A 22559-nucleotide genomic window follows, 5' to 3' on the forward strand; every position below is an offset into this window, starting at 1 on the left:
GTAATTTGCCTTGGCCTTTTGTGCCTGCACTTTTACTGCGTCACGTACATCAACGTCAGGTTGATCTACGGTTTGTCTGCATTGCGCTCATCTGCAAAAATAAAACAGGTCTGCAAAAAAACAACAACAAAAATTGAAAGTTCTTTGAAATTTGATACTGACCTTCATGTACTTTTCAGCACTTATTTCAAAAATGCAATCTACTTTTTTCTATCACGTCAGGTTTTCTCACAAAAAGGGAGTATTTTTGGGTATAATAATAACATTTAAGTAATTTATCACATTTTTACAACGTTATTATTTTATTTATAAATCATGTTCTAAACTACATTTCCGGTACACTTCCATTTCTCTTCAAGCTCATAAGACCTTATAATAATGCTTTCACGTTCTGTGTAGAAGTACTACTTTAAGGCTTCTTTTTGAAGAATCAATAAAAAGTCTCCACTCATCATGAGCATATTCTATTTTGAAACGTGCCATATGTCCAGGAACATCACTGCAAAACAACAGTTCATCTTCTTGAGAGAAGAAAGATACAAACTCCTTTTCCCTCGATCGATACCAAGAAAAGGATGTATCCGGAGCCAACATATGTTTATCTTTCCATCTAGATCCTAAAACCTCTGCCGATTCTTTAGAAAGGCCTAGGTCTCTAACTAAATCGTTCAATTCAGATTGTGAGAATGGAATGGGATCGGCTGTGCCAGGATCGTAGCAACCTCTGTCTTCTTAACTATCACCTTGCTGAGCCAGTGGCTCGTGATCATCTATATCATGCAAAGAATCTGGAGGAGAGGGTATTGGTACTTCAAGTCCTTGAGGAACAGGGCGAATGGCTGATTGAATGTTAGGGGAAGAAGTATCCTTTTTGTTTTTCAAATTGAAATCTCGTACGTTACAAGAACAAAAATAGTCATAACTATGATTTTTGGGCTCCCTCCAAACCATTGGTATTCCAAAACGTAAGGACTGCTTTTTACGTTGAAACCATTGCCTCAGTTCTGCAACACACACTCAACAAACTTTGTGTGGGGCCCAAGGCTTATCTTGATCGCCTAACTTTATACCAAAATAGGCGAAATATACCTTTTCAACAAAATCGGAACTGTTTCTTTATTGGTTTTGAACGGTATAGTTACCACAATTGTAGTAGAAGCAATCTGGCGAGTTCATACATCCTCTGGTAGCCAGTGTCCATAAAACAACTTCACAGCACAAGAAAACAGTCACTACTTTAAAACATGTAACAAGTGAACAGCACAGAATGAAGAGGTACTGTGAACTGAAGGACAACAGCGGAAGTTTACTGCTTGGTGATGGCGGGGGAATGGGCAGCGCGTCAGACAGGCACTGACATGAAAATACTTCTGGTCTCTCCTAATTACTCTTTATTTTATGTATTTCTAGTATAAAAACGGCTAAATAACAGTTTATGGAGATCCTAAAAACCAAAATTCAAACTCGCTAGAGTGCTGAAATATTGAAAAAAAGCTAAAACTAGACAAGCAGTTTGTGAAATAACTGTACGTGATGGAATTTTTTCACTGTTTTTTCCCGAAATAAAAACACTATAAAAATCACTTAATAAGTTCGAAACAATTTTAATGTCGCAGACTTGTGCAATTTGTGGCCATGCTTTCCCATATTGAGCGCTTTGCTCACATAACCAAGGATAATTCGCGTGGCACGGAAGAGATTCTTTACGCTGTATAGTTTTGCCAGTTCTACCGGCACAGTACCAGCTAGTTAGAGAGCGGATTCCAGTACGCCGCGCTGGCGACGCGGAACTGAACTGTCACCAGAATTAGCAGCCTGACGGCAGGAATTACACGGAGGTGACAACAGTCATGGGATAGCGATATGCACATTTACAGGTGACGGTAGTGTAGTGTGTAGAAAGTATGAAAGGGCCGTGCCTTGGCGAGTTGTCATTCGTACTCAGGTGATTCGTGTGGAAATGTGTTCGGCGTGATTGTGGCCGCACTACGGGAATTAACATGCTTTGAACAAGAAGTGGTAGTTGGAGCTAAACGCCTGGGACATCCCATTTCGGAATCGTTAGGGAATTCAGTGTTCTGAGATCAACGGTGTCACGAGTGTGCCGAGGATACGATATTTCAGGTATTACACCGTGTACAGTGCAGCGGCCGACGGCCTTCACTTAACGACCGACAACAGAGGCGTTTGCGTAGAGTTGTCAGTGCTAACAGACAAGCAACACCCTGTGACATAACCAATGAAGTCAATGTGGGACGCACGACGAACGTATCCGTTAGGCTAGGCGCAAATTGAAACGCGTATAGCGCGACGCAGCGCAGCGCGTGTTTTTGTAACATCACAGGTTCGAATGGGACCGCGCAAATTGCGACGCGACGCGACTGGGACGCGACACGCGCCTGCGCCAGGTCGCGCGGCGTTGTGGTTGAGGCACAGTTTCTCGCGCCGCGCGTCGCGCTTGCCTCGCTAGCACCGTGGGAAATTTGAAGAGGGGAGCGGAAAAGTAGCACGGCCATAATGCTCACATCGGAACAGCGCGTATCAGCAGTGGTAATATTGCCCATACGATAAATTTTGCCTTACTCTATACTGAAATTTATTGCCTTTGGGTAGTATTTCGTTTTTCGCCATTTAAACGCTCCAGCTTTCATCGTTAGCACGTTATACTTTTCTGTTACTTATATGTGCATAGTTTTGTTTTGTATTTCTTCTGTCAAGAAAAATGTATACTTCAGTAACTGATGAGCCATTGGCCACTGGAATTGCACCGTATGCCTCCGCGATGTTTTCAGATCGCAAGAAGGGACAGAGGGTAGTGAATAAGGAAGCAAGGAATATTATAAAATCATGTGATTAAGAATCAAGGCAGAAAAGTAAAGCAAGGTTATCTTCTCGCTGCCTAGTAAGTTAGCGTATCTGTACGATCTGTTACAAAAATTTAGAAAGGGATAATCTCCGCAGGTGTGATCCCTTTGTGCATCTGGTAAAAAGCGTCCAAGATCTGAAATATAGAAGTTTCACTGTGATTACTCTGATATGGATGTGATAATGTAATACAACACACTGTACTACATGCATGTGAGCAACATATTTCCACTGCAAGCTAGAAACAGTCGAAAAACAGTCACAAATAACAATGTTTTAATTGGTTCGCCGTGATGAGAAAAAGCATTTCAATTGTTGCATGGACATTATCAGCATTAATAAACTAATTATACAACAACAGGCTACACAAATGAAGAAAATGGTCGATACTTATTACGAAAGTAGGAATATCCCAAAAGAGTGTTATGATTAGATATATTTAATTTGTTGAAATGTGCTGCTGACAAAGGCAGATCTACTTTCATGACAATGTTTTTCGAACTCCATCTCACAAGGCACACATGGCTAGCTTGTGCATTCCTGTCGCGCGCATTATCCTTCGCTGCTGACAATACACTCACCATTGTGTTGTGCGACAGATCAATTGTTTATTTTTCTCAATAACAACTATTTTATTCGCGATCATGCATTGTCAGTTTGGCAAGCCCAAGGTGAGTAAACAGTATCTGGCATGTGCCTATCATTCCGCGTGAAGGAACTCTCGTCATTATTTTAATACTGCTCAGATCAAGAGAAGGAATAAAATCCTTTGGTAAGTTTCCATTCCAGTCGCTCAGTGTTAAAAATACGATGGGTTACGGGGATTCCACCAAAATTCCAACAGAATTGACAATCTGTTTCTGTGTGAGTTGTTAACCTTTTCTCATTCGAAGAAGCATAACCATTTTTGAGTAAAGGCCACATTTCTCTTGGTGACTGGTTTAATTGTACTTCCTTCGTCAAAATGTAATTTGCCAAACTCATCTCACATCAGCTATTGAGACAGAATTCCGAAACGGAGGGCCTCATTAAACAAGTAATTTGCAATTACAGAGTTCAATAGCTTACGAAAAACCTCGTAGTATCGGTTTGCAGTAACATAAAAGAAGAAATTTCATGTTTATTTTCATACTAGGAAGCTCTTGTTTCGCTAGCTGTCGATAACTCTTAAAAAATTACAGTCACTGGAGTGAAATAAATAAGACGGGAAGTATAAGTACTGATATATCGCCATAGATAAGAAAGTTCCGTGTGTTTGATAATTGGCAAAACACTCTCCTCCGCCCGCATCTTGTGGTCGTGCGGTAGCGTTCTCGCATCCGACGCCCGGGTTCTCGGGTTCGATTCCCGGCGGGGTCAGGGATTTTCTCTGCCTCGTGATGGCTGGGTGTTGTGTGATGTCCTTAGGTTAGTTAGGTTTAAGTAGTTCTAAGTTCTAGGGGACTGATGACCATAGATGTTAAGTCCCATAGTGCTCAGAGCTATTTGAACCATTTTGAACTCTCCTCCTTGTGTGCTATCATTCGCCAAACTTTCGATGTCTCGAGCGGTTTAGGAGCTACGAGAGATGTTGCGAGTATTTCATTCTCGCGGGCGTGAGATCGGAAGTAAGTGCGCTACATGGGATCCATTTTCTCGAGATCGGAGGCAGATAGAGATCTCCTCCCAAGTCTAAACAAGAATTCAGCACGTTAGCTGAATTTTATACGCAGCAACATATGGTGTAACACGCACCAAACGCAAAATCATAGCGACCCCTAATTTTCGTTGCAAACTTTTTGAGTCTTGCGTAGTGTCTCACTAAAATGTGTACATCACAATAAGAATGGTCATTAGCGAGGTGATGGGCACTTCGTCACGAAGCTGACATATAAACGCTACAAGTAAGGCAAAAATCACATACTTTGAGAGAATAGTTTCTGTAAAATCGTTTGAGAAAGATAAGAGGTTGCGCGCGAGTCGGTTCAGTCAGCGCAGAGCGTCGCCAGTCGGCGCGTGCCAAGTGTGGTGTACGCGTCGCAATTTGCGTGGGAGCCGCGCGACCCGTGCGTCACGTGCGTGTCGCGCTGTAGTCTAGTGTCACGTCACACGTGCTATACACTTCTCAATTTGCGCCTAGCCTTAGGACAGAGCGGAGAAATCCTGCGTTAATAGGCTATGGCAGCAGACGACCGACGCAAGTGCCTTTGCGAACAGCTCGACGTCGCCTGCAACGCCTCTCCTGGGCTCGTGACCATATTGGGTTGGACCTTAGATGAGTGGAAAACCGTGGCCTGGTCGGACGGGCTCCGATTTCAGTTGGTAAGACCTGATGGTAGGGTTCGCATGTGTCGCAGACCCCCTAAGCCATGGACCAAGTTGTCAATGAGGCATTGTGTAAGCTGGTGGTGGCTTCATAATGGTATGGGCTGTGTTTATATGGAATGGACTGTGTTGTCTGATCCAGCTGAACCGATCATTGACTGGGAATGTTTATGTTCGGCTACTTGGAGTCCGTTTGCGCCCTTTCGTGGTCTTCATGTCGCCAAACATATCGCCAGGCCATGATTGTTCGTGATTAGTTTGAAGAACACTCTGGACAGTTCGAGCGAATGATTTAGCCATCGAGACCACCCGACATGAATCCCATCGAATATTTATGGGAAGTAATCGAGTGGTCAGTTCGAGCATAAAATCCAACACCGACAACAGTTTCGCAGTAATGGACAGCTATAGAGGCAGCGTGGATCAATATTTCTGCAGGGAGCTTCCAACGACTTGTTGAGTCCATGTCACGTCGAGTTGCCGCACTCCTGGCAAAAGGAGGCCGGAGACAATATTAGGAGGTGTCCCATGACTTGTCACGTCACTGTATAGCTGACCTCAGCGCCGTACTCAAGACACTACTTTTACATGTACACAACTTCCGCTAACGTATTTTCTCTGTTGTATTTACATGTTACGGCTGAATCGATTTTAACAGCCCATTCAACTGCTGGTAGTCAAGACTGCCAGTAGTTTTACAAGAAGGGCGTCTTTAAATCAAAACTTCTGATTTCATCACAAAGATGAAGTGACTTTATGGTACCTTCGAAATGTCCTTAATAAAGAGTGAACATTTTTTCCTTACCGAATATCTGTCAACTGGTAAGGAGTATATTATTGCGTTAGATATGTTTCAAAAACCTGTCCACCCCATTTGATACTTCCGAAACTATTTTATTGCACTCACCTCGATCACATGCTTTATGGAAAAATCTGCGAAAGAACTACTGATGGAACTTTAATTCACTCGAATGTTTTGGAGACCCGCAGTTGTAAGGTGTCAGGCAAATCCAACGCCTTTCATGAAAACCCTGACATCCGGCAGTATGTCACATAGCTCCGAATAAATCCTGACATTAAATTAACCAAAGTAATACGATCAGTGAGTGAGCAAATGGAATAGCACTGACTAACACAAGAGCGCCTAAATGCATGTCATACCTTCCCACCGTGAAACAGACGCAATTCCGAGGGGAGAAACGAGAACAGAAGCGAGAGCAGAGTCGTGTAAGCTAGAAGGCCCTACGATAAGGGACAGCTAGAAGGCCCTACGATAAGGGACAGCTAGAAGGCCCTACGATAAGGGACACCCACATCGCCCGCCGACCGCCAAAAGCACCCCTCAGCCCATGTTAAAAGATAGAGCCCTCCAGAAGAACAGTATAGGTCTTACGATAACACTAAAAGGGCCACACCAGCTGCAAGTTTTAGCGTGAGACTATATGCATCTCTGTTACGTAGCAGACATTAAAAACATTGCCCCACCATGAAAAGTATAACGTTTCTCATTGGATAGACAGAATTTTTGTAGGTGGAGCTTAAGGTTAACATTGAGACCCTGATTGGTCAGTTGAAAACACAGCCAGATAGCTTTTCTTAAACCAACTTCGGTAAATTGTAGTAAGGAGAGATTAGAGAGAGTTGCTTCCGAGATGGCGAGGTGTGTGGAGCTGCGCCGCCCGCCGCCCCCTGACACTGCCTAACCAACGACAAGGTAATGAACGCCTGAGAGCGCATAAGCCTTCACTCAGAACTGCAGAAGTCTCATCTGTTACATCCCCTTTTTGTGGAATACTAGTGTCGATCGTCAATTAAAGCTCATGGTGTTCACATTTCTTACAAGAAGTTAAAATCTGAAATGCGATGATTTTTCTGTTATATAATTATTGAGAAGCCACATCAGCCACTGTAATTTACGACAAGTTAAATAAGTAATTAAAGATAATTGAGGGTCACTGTAGATCATTTTGATAGTTTTCTCTTTTATGAAACTTAAACCTAGATTATAGATGTGATATGGCTTAGGTCAACCTTCGATCCATTGTAGAACTTGGAAACCCATTCAGGGAATATTCGTTCACATTTTTGTTGAACGCTGTTGGTTTTTATCATCCTGTATTAAAATATTTCCTTTTATCAATAGTGCAATTTATAAACAATGTTTTGTGAGTAGAATAAAAATTTTCGACGTTATTTTACCAGCTAACTAAAAATAGGAAAGCCTTGTGCCCCTTCCACTAAATTTAGTTAGTATTCAGATTCTTTACAGGGAGTGCAGTGGAGTTGACGCTGAAATCATTAAGTATTTGATTATATCATCGCTAGTCTCACTGAACTCTTCTGAACCCTACATGTCATGTGTGGTCTGGCGTCTCCTTACCAGCAACAGGTCCCAGGTTCAAACTAGTCAATCCCCTAAAAAACACGCTCAGAGCGTCGTTGCGCGAAAGTGGTAGAGAGACACGACTTCGACCTAACAGACACCACGCAGATTGTTAGACAGTGGCTAGAAAACTTTTGTATGAGTAAGACATATTTCTGTTCCTTGCACAGATGACGGCCGCTGTGGTCGAGCGGTTCTAGGCGCTTCAGTCCGGAACCACGCGGCTGCTACGGTCGCAGGTTCGAATCCTGCCTCGAGCATGGATGTGTGTGATGTCCTTAGGTTAGTTAGGTTTAAGTAGTACTAAGTCTAGGGGACTGATGACCTCAGATGTTAAGTCCCATAGTGCTTAAAGCCATTTGAACCATTTTTTGTTTCTTGCACAGAAATAGCAATTAATATATCTTCAACAGCTGTTGATAGAGTGCAAAAACCTTTGCCAATAAGAGCTAGTGATTATAGCAGTTTACAATTTGCCAGTTAGGCAGACCATAGGTTTATTGCAAAAGCAGTTCCATTCTGCTACTTCAATAAATACATCAGCATTTAAATATCTTTGTCCAGCTAATAATGATAAAATATTCTTCTCTTCAATTAAACTGACAGCTCAGTCACAAGTTACGAGGGGCGTTTGAAAAGTCAGTGCAAAAATAAAAAATACTTACGTGTTTGAGGTAAACGTTTTTTATTGTTCGACATAGTCTCCTTTTAGACTTATACACGTCGTGTAACGCTGTTCTAATTTGTTGATCCCTTTCGAATTATAGGAACTGTCCAAGTCTGCAAAATAGCTATTAGTTGGTGCAATCACCTCCTCGTTTGAATAAAATCTTTGTCCCGCCAGCCATTTCTTCAAATTGAGGAGCAAATAGTAGTCTGAGGGAGCCAAGTCTGGAGAATAGGCGGGATGTGAAACGAGTTGGAATCCTGTTTCCATTAATTTTGCGACCACAACTGCTGAGGTGTGCGCTGGTCCATTGTCGTGATGGAAAAGGACTTTTTTGCGGTCTTTTTTTGCAGCTTGGTTTTCAAACGCTCCAGTAACGATGAATAATATGCACCTGTAGTAGTCTTACTCTTTTCCAGATATTCGATGAGGATTATCCCTTGCAAATCCCAAAAGACTGTCGCCGTAACCTTTCCGGCTGAAGAACTGGTCGTCGCCTTTTTTGGTGCAGATTCTCCCTTTTTAAACCTTTGTTTAGATTGTTGTTTGGTCTCAGGAGTATAGTAATGTATCCATGTTTCATCCACAATGACGAAACGAGGTTTATAGTCCTGCAGATTCTTCCTGAACAGCTGCAAACCATCCTTGCAACACTTCACACGATTCCGTTGTTGGTCAAGCGTGAGCAATCGCGGAACCCATCTTGCGGATAGCTTTCTCATGTCCAAAAGTTTATGCAAAATATTATGTAGCCCACAGCACTAGCAGTCTGACGCACCTTAACTCTTCTGTCATCCATGACCATATCATGGATTTTATCAATGGTTTCTGGAGTTGTAACATACACAGGGCGTCCAGAACGTTCAGCGTCACTTGTGCCCACATGGTCAGTCACCTGTTTAGTCCCCTAAGGGGATTTGCCTTTCAGTAAGTAATATTTAATCAGCACACGAAATTCTTCTTCGCCCATTTTTGGCAATCACTCGACTTTCTTGATTCACACGAATGCCAAACACAAAGAAATAGATCAATATGGCTGAAATTTGGTATGCGTTCTTTCCAAATACGCTACTAACTAAACATGACCTCGATACGCGCCGCTGGTGCCATGTCTCTGACTTTGCACGGACTTTTCAAACGCCCCTCGTAGCTACGACAGATCGTTTACAGTGTAAACTGTTACACTCGTTTGTGGAAGCTCAAATCCCTCAGTCAAACCGAGGTACCCTGTTCGTAGGTAGGCCTAACCGTGTTGTGTTGTACTACATGTATGATGTTCATTTGTTTTGTTTATGAAATAAACACACCAGAGGTTGACTGAAACTGTGTGTCATGCAATTCCTGGTGCATAGAAATATTGTACGGGTGCAATCGATGTTGATGTAGCATTCTCAAAACCGACGTTTTTGAGATTCCCGATTCTCGCGCAATTTGCCTGCTACTGATGTGCGGATTAGCCGCGATAGCAGCTAAAACACCTACTTGGGCATCATCATTTGTTTTCAGGTCGTGGTTGAAGTTTCACATGTGGCTGAAAACTTCCTGTTTCCTTAAATAACGTAACTGTCCGGCGAACGGTCCGGACACTTGAATGATGTCGTCCAGGATACCGAGCAGCATACATAGCAGACGGCCGTTGGGCATTTTGATCACAATAGCCATACATCAACACGATATCGACCTTTTCCGCAATTGGTAAACGGTCTATTTTAACACGGCTAATTTACCACGAAGAAAGTACCGTCCGCACTGACGGAATGTTACGTGATACCACGTACTTATCCATTTGTGTCTATTACAGCGCCATGGATCACAAGCGAAAAACATGGTCCAACTAAAACATTCATATTTCTTTACGTACTACACGAATATGTAATAAAAAATGGGGGTTCCTATTTAAAAAAAAACGCAGTTGATATCCGTTTGACCTATGGCAGCGCCATCTAGCGGGCCAACCATAGCGCCGTATGGTTTCCTCCTTGAAGCTAGACAAGTTTTGTTGTTTGTAGTTTTTTCGTTTGATTCTTAGTTCGTGAGATATTTAGCCCTGTTACGATCAATGGACCACCCTGTATATAATATACAACATCGGGCGCAATATCGATCCCTGTGGAACGCGTACAGTGCTTATTGTCGCTTTTGGATGCGCGCCCATTAGCTGTAGCCGCTGGTGCTAGAAAGCGCCGCAGCAGCGCCGCACGGTGTGACGGAGTGTCGGGTGTGTGTGCAGGACACCACGGGGTGCGGCACGAGCGCGGCCGGCTGCTGTCGTTCGACGTGTCGGAGGTGCCGCTGCAGGAGCGCATCCTGGGGGCGGAGCTGCGGGTGTTCCAGCAGGCGCGCGCCGCGCCCGCCGCCTCCTTCAGCCTCACCGCCTACCAGCTGGTCGGCGACGACAAGATGTGAGTAGCCCGGCCACGTCACTGTGTTCACGACCTGCTGCTCAGGTGTGGCGTTACTGTTACTTTAAACATTGTCATTTGTTACTGTTAAAGCAATGGCAACTCAGACATTTTTATTTATTTATTGCTTATTCACTTTTGCCACCTTAGGACCTAAGGGACTTTCTTACATCTGACCAGGAACAGCACATACAAAAACATTACATAACAATAATAATAATAACAACACTGCTTTGCATTATTAATAAATATAATAATTAGCAATAATACTGGAGGAATAAAGAATTATTTTAAGTAGTTATTACATAACAAACTCAATGAATAATGTGCATTATTACACTACTGGCCACTAAAATTGCTATACCAAGAAGAAATGCTCATGACAAACGGGTATTCATTGGACAAATATATTATACTAGAACTGACATGTGATTACATTTTCACGCAATTTGGGTGCATAGATCCTGAGAAATCAGTACCCAGAACAACCACCTCTGGCTCTAATAACGGCCTAGATACGCCTGGGCATTGAGTCAAACAGAGCTTGGATGGCATGTACGAGTACAGCTGCCCATGCAGCTTCAACACGGTACCACAGTTCATCAAGAGTAGTGACTGGCGTATTGTGACGAGCCAGTTACTCGGCCACCATTGACCAGACGTTTTCAGTTGGTGAGAGATCTGGAGAATGTGCTGGCCAGGGCAGCAGTCGAACATTTTATGTATCCAGAAAGGGCCGTACAGGACCTGCAACATGCGGTCGTGCATTATCCTGCTGAAATGTACGGTTTCGGAAGGATCGAATGAAGGGTAGAGCCACGGGTCGTAACACATCTGAAACGTAACGTCCACTGATCAAAGTGCCGTCAATGCGAACGAGAGGTGACCGAGACGTGTAACCAATGGCACCCCATACCATCACGCCGGGTGATACGCCAGTATGCCGATGACGAATACACGCTTCCAATGTGTATTCACCGCGATGTCGCCAAACACGGATGCGACCATCATGATGCTGTAAACAGAACCTGGATTCATCCGAAAAAATGGCGTTTACCATTTGTGCACCCAGGTTCGTCGTTGATTACACCATCGCAGGCGCTGCTGTCTGTGATGCAGCGTCAAGTGTAACCGCAGCCGTGGTCTCCGAGATGATAGTCCATGCTGCTGTAAACGTCGTCGAACTGTTCGTGCAGATGGTTGTTGTCTTGCAAACGTCCACATCTGTTGATTCAGGGATCGAAACGTGGCTGCACGATCCGTTACAGCCATGCGGATAAGATGCCTGTCATCTCGACTTCTAGTGATACGAGGCCGTTGGGATCCAGCACGGCGTTCCGTATTACCCTCCTGAACCCACCGATTCCATATTCTGCTAACAGTCATTGGATCTCGACCAATGCGAGCAGCAATGTTGCGATACGATAAACCGCAATCGCGATAGGCTACAATCTGAGCTTCATCGAAGTCGGAAACGTGATGGTACGACTCTGCCTCGTGATGGCTGGGTGTTGTGTGATGTCCTTAGGTTAGTTAGGTTTAAGTAGATCTAAGTTCTAGGGGACTGATGACCATAGATGTAAAGTCCCATAGTGCTCAGAGCCATTTGAACCATTTTTTTGATGGTACGCATTTCTCCTCCTTACACGAGGCATCACAACAACATTTCACCAGGCAACGCCTGTCAACTGCTGTTTGTTTATAAGAAATCGGTTGGAAACTTTCCTCATGTCAGCACGTTGTAGGTGTCGCCACCGGCGCCAACCTTGTGTGAATGCTTTGAAAAGCCAATCATTTGCATATCACAGCATCTTCTTCCTGTCGGTTAAATTTCGTGTCTGTAGCAAGTCATCTTCGTGGTGTACCAATTTTAATGGCCAGTAGTGTAGTATAAAGTAATAATTTCCAGTAATAATAATAATAATAATAATAATAATAATAAATAATAACAATAGACAACTTGGAGAGTACTAGAGTGGGTTCCGGATAGGCCGCTCCTGTCCGAACAAACTTTTAATTTGAAATCAATAATCCGGCACAGAATGCTTAATGGCAAAAATATAGTGGTTTCTTTCATTGACTTCAAAAAAGCATTTGACTCGGTGGATAGAGAGATCCTAGATGGGATCGTCAGAGAATTTGTGGTCAAAAACAAACTAGCAAACATTATCAGAGAAACTTCAACAGGCACGACTTCCAAAGTGAAGTGCATGGGAGAACTGTCCCAACCATTTGAAATAAAGACAGGTGTGCGACAGGGCGATGGATTGTCACCAGTGCTATTTGACTGTGTTCTGGGGGGGGGAAGACTGTGAGAATTTGGAATTCTGAACTTGAAAATCAAGGGATTAGCCCCATGTATGTGTGTGTGTGTGTGTGTGTGTGTGTGTGTGTGTGTGTGTGTGTGTGCGTGTGTGTGTGTGTCGTTCGGCGAACGTATACGTTAGGATAGTGCGGCCCAATTTGACGTTAATGGCTATGGAAACAGACGACCGTTTCGGTATCGGCTTCCAGAACACAGCTCAACATTTACAGCAGTGCTCGTCGCCCTCTTTTAGCCGCACAGTACATCCGGTGACCCAGGCTTTTTAATTGTGTCATCTGCTCCGATTCTCTCATTGTCCTTCAGAGCCTCTGTGTGCTGTACACAGTCAATCCCGTAGCGCAACTTGTGCTAGAAAGCTTCCACTTGCTCGCTGTTGAGGGAGCTACTGTGGTGTTCATGTGGGTTCCTAGCCACGTCGGTCTGACGGCAAATGAGGCTGCTGGCGCTGCGACCAAGGCTGCAGCCCTCCTAACTCTGTCTGTTAGCTCTTCCATCCCTTCGGATGATCTCAGTGTTATCACCTTTCGGCAGGTGGTGTTACTTTATCGTCACCATTGGTCTTCTGTTCACGGGAGTAAACCTTAGGGAATTAAAACTCTTCCCTGGCTTGGCCGATCTCATCCCGACCCACTAGCCGCGAGATCATTTTAGCTAGGTTGAGTATTGGGCATTATCGTTTTAGTCGTCGCCATTTGTTAAGTGGTGATCTCCCGCCACTTTGTGCTCATTGTCTTCATCTTTTGACGGTTCGCCATTTCCTGACCGAATGCTCTTTTTTTAACAACTTATGTTCTAATGTATGTTTGCCGTCTGTGTTAACGGCTGTTTTAGCGAACGACGCGCAGGCTGTCGACTTCGTTTTTACTTTTTATCCGTCCTAGCAATATGCCAAAGGAATTTAATCTTTGGTTCGGGACCTCTGCTGTCTCTACAGTGTATTTTTTGGACCTTTCTCCTCTGAAAAGTCTATATTCTTAACTCGCTTTCTTTCCGTCGATTGGGCTTTACGCATCGTCGTTTTTAAGTTCTTTCACTTCTTGATTATCTAAGGTTACGACGTGGGCGCGTATGATCTCAGTTGTTTTTGCGCCCTAAAGCGAACCAGAAAAAAGAATAAAGCGGACAACGGACGCGAGCGCCATTGCTAATAACACGACATCGCCTTCAGCGCCGTTCTGTGGCTCGTGACCCTATCGGTTGGACGAATGGAAAACCGTGGTTTGTCACATGACTCCTGATTTCATTTGGTAAGAGCTGATGGGAGGGTTCTATTAATGCGCAGATCCGGTGAAGCCATGGACCCAAGTTGTCAACAAGGCACTGTCCAAGATTCAAATGGTTCAAATGGCTCTGAACACTATGGGACTTAACATCTGTGGTCATCAGTCCCCTAGAACTTAGAACTACTTAAACCTAACTAACCTAAGGACATCGCACACATCCATGCCCGAGGCAGGATTCGAACCTGCGACCGTAGCAGTCGCGCGGTTCCGGACTGAGCGCCTAGAACCGCTAGACCACCGCGGCCGGCCACTGTCCAAGATGGTGGTCACTCCCTAAAGGCGTGGGCTATGTTTACGTGGAATGGTCTGGGTCCTCTGGTCCAACTTAACCAACTTGGAGACCGTCTGCAGCCATACATGGACTTCATGTTCCCAAACAACGATGGAATTTTCTCAATGTCACATGCCGCAATTGTTCGCGATTGGTTTGAAGAACATTTTGAACAATTCGTGCGAATGATCTGTCGACTCAGATCACCCGACGTGAATCCCATCTAACATTTATGATACATAATCGAGAGGTTAGTTCGTACACAAAATCCTGCACTGACAACACTTTCGCAATTAGGACGGCTACAGAGGCTTTGGCTCAATATTTCCTCAGGGGACCAACGACTTGAGTGCATGCCATGTCGACTTGCTATACTAAGCTAGGCAATAGGAGGCCTAACACGATATTAGGAGGTATCCCGTGACTTTTGTCGCATCATTGTACAACAAGCGTTTAAAGGAACAGTGCTCTGAAAAAGTGGACATTTCTCGTATTGGCTATCGTTGGATATTCTTTATGGCATTGGTAAATGCTAACACTGCAACAATGCCTCGAATCGCTTCCTACAATTTCGGTAACCAATCACCTTCGGAAAAGACTGTTTGCAATTGGTTCGCAGAATTTTCTGTGAGAAAAATGGTTCAAGTGGCTCTGAGCACTAAGGGACTTCACATCTAAGGTCATCAGTCCCCTAGAACTTAGAACTACTTAAACCTAACTAACCTAAGGACATCACACACATCCATGCCCGAGGCAGGATTCGAACCTGCGACCGTAGCAGTCGCGCGGTTCCGGACTGAAGCGCCTAGAACCACTCGGCCACCGTGCCTGGCGCTTCTGTCAGGATGAATTTCATGAAGGTTGATGAAAATCGGCTATTGTCCCAAAAATCATCCATGCTGCGCACATGACTGAAGAGGATTGGCATCTGACTTACAGTAAGACAGACTCATTCTTACAAGGGAAATCCAGTCGGGTATGTCGAAACCTGCCATGAAATTTTTTATAGAGGAAAAATTCATCGAAAGAAAAATTATGTCAAAATTTTAGCTGCTAAAGTGCACTCCAAGCACGTGTATTTTAAAAACAAATGTTGAAAATTGCCAAATTCGTAGCTCGCCATTTGGTTGTAAAAATGTATCATGCACATATCATTGGTTGACGACACCTTGGTAAACAGGAAACGCGGCACGACGTAATCGTAATTTATAAAGCGAACTTCAGTTTCCGTTGATAGTTACTTTGACACAACTATTCACAGTTACTGTTTGGTCTGATCCGCAGGTCACTTAATATCCATAATAATTACCAGTTGCCTTTCCGGTGTCACTAGGTGTTAACAATGGGGATGAAAATGAATTAATTTTCTTTGTGTTTTCTTCATATATGCCTCATTATAACATCTGTATTTCTGCAGAGTTTCATAGTAACGTGGAATCCAACTAATGTTTCAACCTTGTAAAGATGAAATATAAAGAACGTGGTCTGCAGTCGAAATCACGTACTTCTCGTGAAGACCTACATATATGTGACATTCGTTTGAAACATGTCTACATTTCGCTAGGAATTGTGAAAACTTAAGAGAAATGAAATAACTCTGACGAGTCTGTGAACTGTGTTCGAACAATGATTGTTCCGCTAATTAAATTCCAGAACAAAAATACATACCTTCCTAGCCCGAAGAAAACATGCATCCACATCTACACTATTACTCTGCAATTAACATTTAAGTGTCTAGCAGAGGGTTCATCTAACTGCCTTCAAGCTACTTCCCTGCCGTTGCACTCTCGAACAGCACGCGGGGAAAAGAACACTTAAATCTTTCTGTGCGAGCTCGTGAGTTCTCTTGTTTTATTATGACGAATATTTCTCCCCATGTAGGTGGGCGCAAAAAAAAAAAGAAAAAAATTCGCACACAGACCTGAGAAAGCTGATGGTTGAAATTTCATGGAAAGGTCTTGTCACTGCGAAAAACGCCTTTGTTTGTATGTATCATATCCGTGGCACTTTCTCCCTTATTTCGCGATAATACAGAATGAGCTGTCCGTCGGTGAACTTTTCGATGTCGTCCGCCAGTCTAACTGATGCGGATTTCACACCACAGAGCAGTCAGTACTGCAGAAGAAAGAGGACAAGCCTAGTGTAAGCATTCTCTTTAGCAGACCTGTTACATTTTCTCATTGTTGTACAAGTCTCTGGTTTGCTTTCCCCACAACATTATCTTTGTGATCGTTTCAATTTCGCTTATTCTAATTGTAATCCCTAGGTGTTTAGTTGAGATAATGACCTTTAGATTTGTGTGATTTATCGTGTAACTGAAATTTAGCGCATTCCGTTTAGTACTCATATCGATGAATTCAATCTTTTCTATAGAATCAATTATCGCTTTTTTATACCATATAATATCTTGTCTACATCATTTTGCAATTCGTTGCATTTTATGGAAAAGAATGTCGGTAAATTTTTGTGTTGACTTCAAGTAACCATGTATAGGAGATGTTAATAGGTAAAACTATAGAGAAATTCGCAGCTGACGTGAAGATGAAGCTTCTTGTTACCACCTCAGATCGTGTTTAAAAAGCAAATCAGTCAGGTTCTGTGCAACAACTGCCTGCAAATCACACTTTATCGATTCGAGCGAAAAATAGGGAGTCGCTTGTGCAGACTATGAATGCTATACAACAAAGCCAATGAAAAAAAAAGAAATGTTTACTTGCAGAAATCCTTTAACTGACTTGGTGAAATCTGGAACGTTGGAGAGAATAATTTTCAATATTACATCCGAAACTACTACTTATCAGTTGTAGAAATTAATTAATTGGTTTTGTTGGACTCTTGCGGTGCACATAATGATACCTCTTTTTTGTCTTTAGGAGGACAACGAAAAGATTGTTAATATAATTCGGATTGCACCTGGAACTAATAGTGCGATTCAGCCTCTCGATAAAAGAAATTTTTCGACAATGTTAAGTGCTCTTCAGAAAGTTCTCGGTCAGTATGATTTCCGATAGCTCTTCGTCATTTTAGGTTTATCAGTGGAGCAGTGTTGATAAAGCTCAGTCATTTGTGCATTGTCAGTTTGCGTCAGCAAGTTTTACGAATCTGATAAGGTACGCCTGATGCAAAGCACAATATGCGGGACAACGGTCACTGCCATTTCCCGTAATTCTGCCTAAATGTAACAAGTAATTACTGTGAAGTGCCTGAATGCATTAATTTTTCTCTTATCAGATATGTCAGAAAAATGTTTGTTTTCGTCATCCTATAGAACACTTTGCATTTTTGTGGCTGCTGCAGGAAATAAACAAGGAACTGTTTCATTGTTAGTAACACATACATGATTCAAAAATTATCGCAAGAACTATGCTACAGGACTTGTTATAAAATACAGGGTGTACATAAAGTTCGGGAACACTTTCAATTATTTATTGCACAAGGAGGGTGCGCGATCGTGAATGAACATTATCGTGCTAAACTACACTAAAACGTTAAAATTAAAATTGTGACATTAAAAACTAGATCATATTTAGCCGTGTACATATTAAATTAATAAAATTGCCATTTTTTAAAATTTTAATTGTAAAATTATGACATTAGAAATCAGATCGCATTTAGCTGTATACGCATTAGAATTAATAAAATGGGTATTTTATTAATTTTAATATATGCAAGGCTAAATACGTCATAATTTTAGTTGGTTCAAATGGCTCTGAGCACTATGGGACTTAACATCTGAGGTCATCAGCCCCCTAGAACTTTAAACCTAACTAACCTAAGGACATCACACACATCCATGCCCGAGGCAGGATTCAAGCCTGCGACCGTAGCGGTCGCGCGGTTCCAGACTGAAGCGCCTAGAACCGCTCGGCCACACCGGCCGGCCCATAATTTTAGTTTTAATAATTGTATATATAACTTTATACAAAAATTTGTAGACACAATAATGTGCTCTTTTGTTTTCTTCCTCGCAGTCTGTTTCAACAGAAAACTTGAATATTAGGAAAATTATATTTATTGTTTCTGGGCTTATAATTATAATACTACTACGCAGCCTGAAACGTCCAAAACATTGTGATACTACTCGTTCACAGATTAAAAGTAAGCGAGATAATTTAAGTGAAGCTACTATCCTGGGTGGAAAGTCTCTATCATGGCCAGTAAGCCAACGATCCCAATACATTTACCTGTTCATTTCAAGCAACTTCAATTCCATTCGACAGCAAGTTTCGTTGTAATAACAACAAACGCCCACATCTCGTGGTCGTGCGGTAGCGTTCTCGCTTCCCACGCCCGGGTTCCCGGGTTCGATTCCCGGCGGGGTCAGGGATTTTCTCTGCCTCGTGATGGCTGGCTGTTGTGTGATGTCCTTAGGTTAGTTAGGTTTAAGTAGTTCTAAGTTCTAGGGGACTGAAGACCATAGATGTTAAGTCCCATAGTGCTCAGAGCCAACCATTTTTAACAACAAACAAGCCTCAAGGGCAAACATTCAAATAATTTGGAACTGGTTTACGATCACAGTGTTTCTCGCGTAGTCAGTTGTATTATGCCTTTTCAAGAACTGGTAGTTCAGAAAGCCAGTTCATGCTGTTAACACAAAAGTACCCAAAAAACGAAAGATGTTTATCAACATTAAAAACAAAAAACGATAGCAAAAGTTTTTTTCCTTCATATTCTGTAGGATTTGCGAGGCCGGGATTCGAACGTGGTCTCCTGTTCACTAGTCAGATGCGGTGACTACTACGCCACCCTGGCTGGCACTGCAGCTAACACAACTGCACGGAATACGCCAGCATGTCTCCCTCGCTAATACAAACTCCAGTTCAGCATCAGCCCATCTTGATGTTTCCCTTCTTACCTCACAGATAAAGTTGAGACTTAATATGTCTCTGAAACATATAATTTATCTGATCCATATGGTTTATTATAATTTTGAGTTCCATATCTACAAAGCGGGCGAATTCGCGACGTGGTGCCAAAATTTGCGTCCTGACGCAATTCCTGTGAATACCCCAGCTTAGGACGTACATATAAGTTTCCGTACATATAAGGAGCGATCAAAAAGTTTCCATTTGAGGGCATTGCTGCACGGTATATGCAACGTAGCACACGACACGACTCCGATGCATGTATGTTGTTGTTGTTGTTGCGGTCTTCAGTCCTGAGACTGGTTTGATGCACCTCTCCATGCTACTCTATCCTGTGCAAGCTTCTTCATCTCCCAGTACCTACTGCAGCCTACATCCTTCTGAATCTGCTTAGTGTATTCATCTCTTGGTCTCCCTCTACGATTTTTACCCTCCACTCTGCCCTCCAGTACTAAATTGGTGGTCCCTTGATGCCTCAGATTATGTTCTACCAACCGATCCCTTCTTCTAGTCAAGTTGTGCCACAACCTCCTCTTCTCCCCAATTCTATTCAATACCTCCTCATTATTTATGTGATCCACCCATCTAATCTTCAGCATTCTTCTGTAGCACCACATTTCAAAAGCTTCTATTCTCTTCTTGTCCAAACTATTTATCGTCCATGTTTCACATCCATACATGGCTACACTCCATACAAATACTTTCAGGAACGACTTCCTGACACTTAAATCAATACTCGATGTTAACAAATTTCTCTTCTTCAGAAACGCTTTCCTTGCCATTGCCAGTCTACATTTTATATCCTCTCTACTTCGACCATCATCAGTTATTTTGCTCCCCAAATAGCAAAACTCCTTTACTACTTTAAGTGTCTCATTTCCTAATTTAATTCCCTCAGCATCACCCGACTTAATTCGACTACATTCCATGATCCTCGTTTTACTTTTGTCGATGTTCATCTTATACCCTCCTTTCATGACACTGTCCATTCCGTTCAACTGCTCTTCCAAGTCCTTTGCTGTCTCTGACAGAATTACAATGTCATGGGCGAACGTCAAAGTTTTTATTTCTTCTCCATGGATTTTAATACCTACTCCGAACTTTTCTTTTGTTTCCTTTACTGCTTGGCTCAATATACAGATTGAATAGCATCGGGGAGAGGCTGCAGCCCTGTCTCACTCCCTTCCAAGCGCTGCTTCCCTTTCATGTCCCTCGACTCTTATAACTGCCATCTGGTTTCTGTACAAATTGTAAATAGCCTTTCGCTCCCTGTATTTTACCCCTGCCACCTTCAGAATTTAAAAGAGAGTATTCCAATCAACATTGTGAAAAGCTTTCTCTAAGTCTACAAATGCTAGAAACGTAGGTTTGCCTTTCCTTCATCTATCTTGTAAGATAAGTCGTTGGGTCAGTATTGCCTCACGTGTTCCCGCATTACTAAGGAATCCAAACTAATCTTCCCCGAGGTCGGCTTCTACCAGTTTTTCCATTCGTCTGTAAGGAATTCGCATTAGTATTTTGCAGCTATGACTTATTAAACTGATAGTTCGGTGATTTTCACATCTGTCAAAACCTGCTTTCTTTGGGATTGGAATTATTATATTCTTCTTGAAGTCTGAGGGTATTTCGCCTGTCTCATACATCTTGCTCACCAGATGGTAGAGTTTTGTCAGGACTGGCTCTCCCAAGGCTGTCAGTAACTCTAATGGAATGTTGTCTACTCCCGGGGCCTTGTCTCGACCCAGGTCTTTCAGTGCTCTGTCAAACTCTTCACGCAGTATCATAACTCCCATTTCATCTTCATCTGCCTCCTCTTCCATTTCCATAATATTGTCCTCAAGCACATCACCCCTCTATGTACTCCTTCCACCTTTCTGCTTTCCCTTCTTTGCTTAGAACTGGGTTTCCATCTGAGCTCTAGATATTCATACAAGTGGTTCTCTTTTCTCCAAATGTCTCTTTAATTTTCCTGTAGGCAGTATCTATCTTACCCCTCGTGAGATAAGCCTCTAAATCCTTACATTTGTCCTCTAGCCATCCCTGCTTAGCCATTTTGCATTTACTGTCGATCTCATTTTTGAGACGTTTGTATTCGTTTTTGCCTGAATCCTTTCATCAATTAAATTCAGTATCTCTTCTGTTACCCAAGGATTTCTACTAGCTCTCGTCTATTTACCTACTAGACCTTCTGCTGCCTTCACTATTTCATTCCTCAAAGCTACCCATTCTTCTTCTACTGTATTTCTTTCTCCCATTCCTGTCAATTGTTCTCTTATTCTCTCCCTGATGCAGGTGTATAAGCACCGAATCTATAGGCAAGCGATTAGTGTGGCATTCGTGTCTTTCCGACGTGTGTGCGGTAAACGCAGAAACGTGTACTATGGCAACGTTATTACCAAATGCGTCCAAACAGGACGAACGTGCTGTTACTCTTTTCTTGGCTGTTGAAGGATAAATATTGGTAGACATACGTCGGGTAATGAAGAATGTGTATGGGGCAGCTCGTGGAATGGTGCACCAAGGAGTGTTCCTGCTTCATGATACCGCATGTGCCCATACCGCGAATGTCGTAACCCATGTTACTCCAACTCAGGTGGGAGATCTCTACCCATTCGATTCTTACGCCTTACATCTCGCGTAATAGACGAGACGCCGAAATTGGGAAAATTTTCCACTGGACTTCGGGATACGGACAGAGTTTCTTCTCTCACTACATCCGCGATTGGTATAGGAAAAGGAGGGAGGGGGGTGGTGATACAAGTCCACTGTGTACCCCCCTCGCTAAGAGCCATACGATGGTTTGCGGAGTGTAGGTGTTGGTGTTGTCTGCGAAAAAATGGTTCAAATAGCTCTGAGCACTACGCGACTTAACTTCTGAGGTCATCAGTCGCCTAGAACTTAGAACTAGTTAAACCTAACTAACCTAAGGACATCACACACATCCATGCCCGAGGCTGGATTCGAACCTGCGACCGTAGCGGTCGCTCGGCTCCAGGCTGTAGCGCCTAGAACCGCACGGCCACTCCGGCCGGCTCTCTACGAAAACTGCAACAGTGAGTGTATAGGAAGCGTGCTAAACAGAGACCTGGAAAGGGGTAAAGATACTTTGCCGGTTCTCTAGTACACGTGTCCCACTGTCATGGACTTGCGTCATTAGGTACTCGATGTAGAAGTCGAGAAAATGTGACAAGAT

General features: G+C 43.0%; 1 protein-coding gene across 1 annotated transcript in view; it reads left to right on the forward strand.

Annotated features, from left to right (window-relative positions):
• LOC124612686 (protein 60A-like) overlaps positions 1-22559 on the forward strand; it is a 162005-nt gene that overhangs the window by 99366 nt on the left and 40080 nt on the right. The window contains exon 2 of the mRNA XM_047141021.1: positions 10450-10621. Coding sequence (XP_046996977.1) covers positions 10450-10621 — 172 coding nt within the window. The remainder of the gene's footprint in view (positions 1-10449; positions 10622-22559) is intronic.

The sequence above is a fragment of the Schistocerca americana genome, chromosome 4 (assembly GCF_021461395.2).
Source record: "Schistocerca americana isolate TAMUIC-IGC-003095 chromosome 4, iqSchAmer2.1, whole genome shotgun sequence".
NCBI lineage: Eukaryota > Metazoa > Arthropoda > Insecta > Orthoptera > Acrididae > Schistocerca > Schistocerca americana.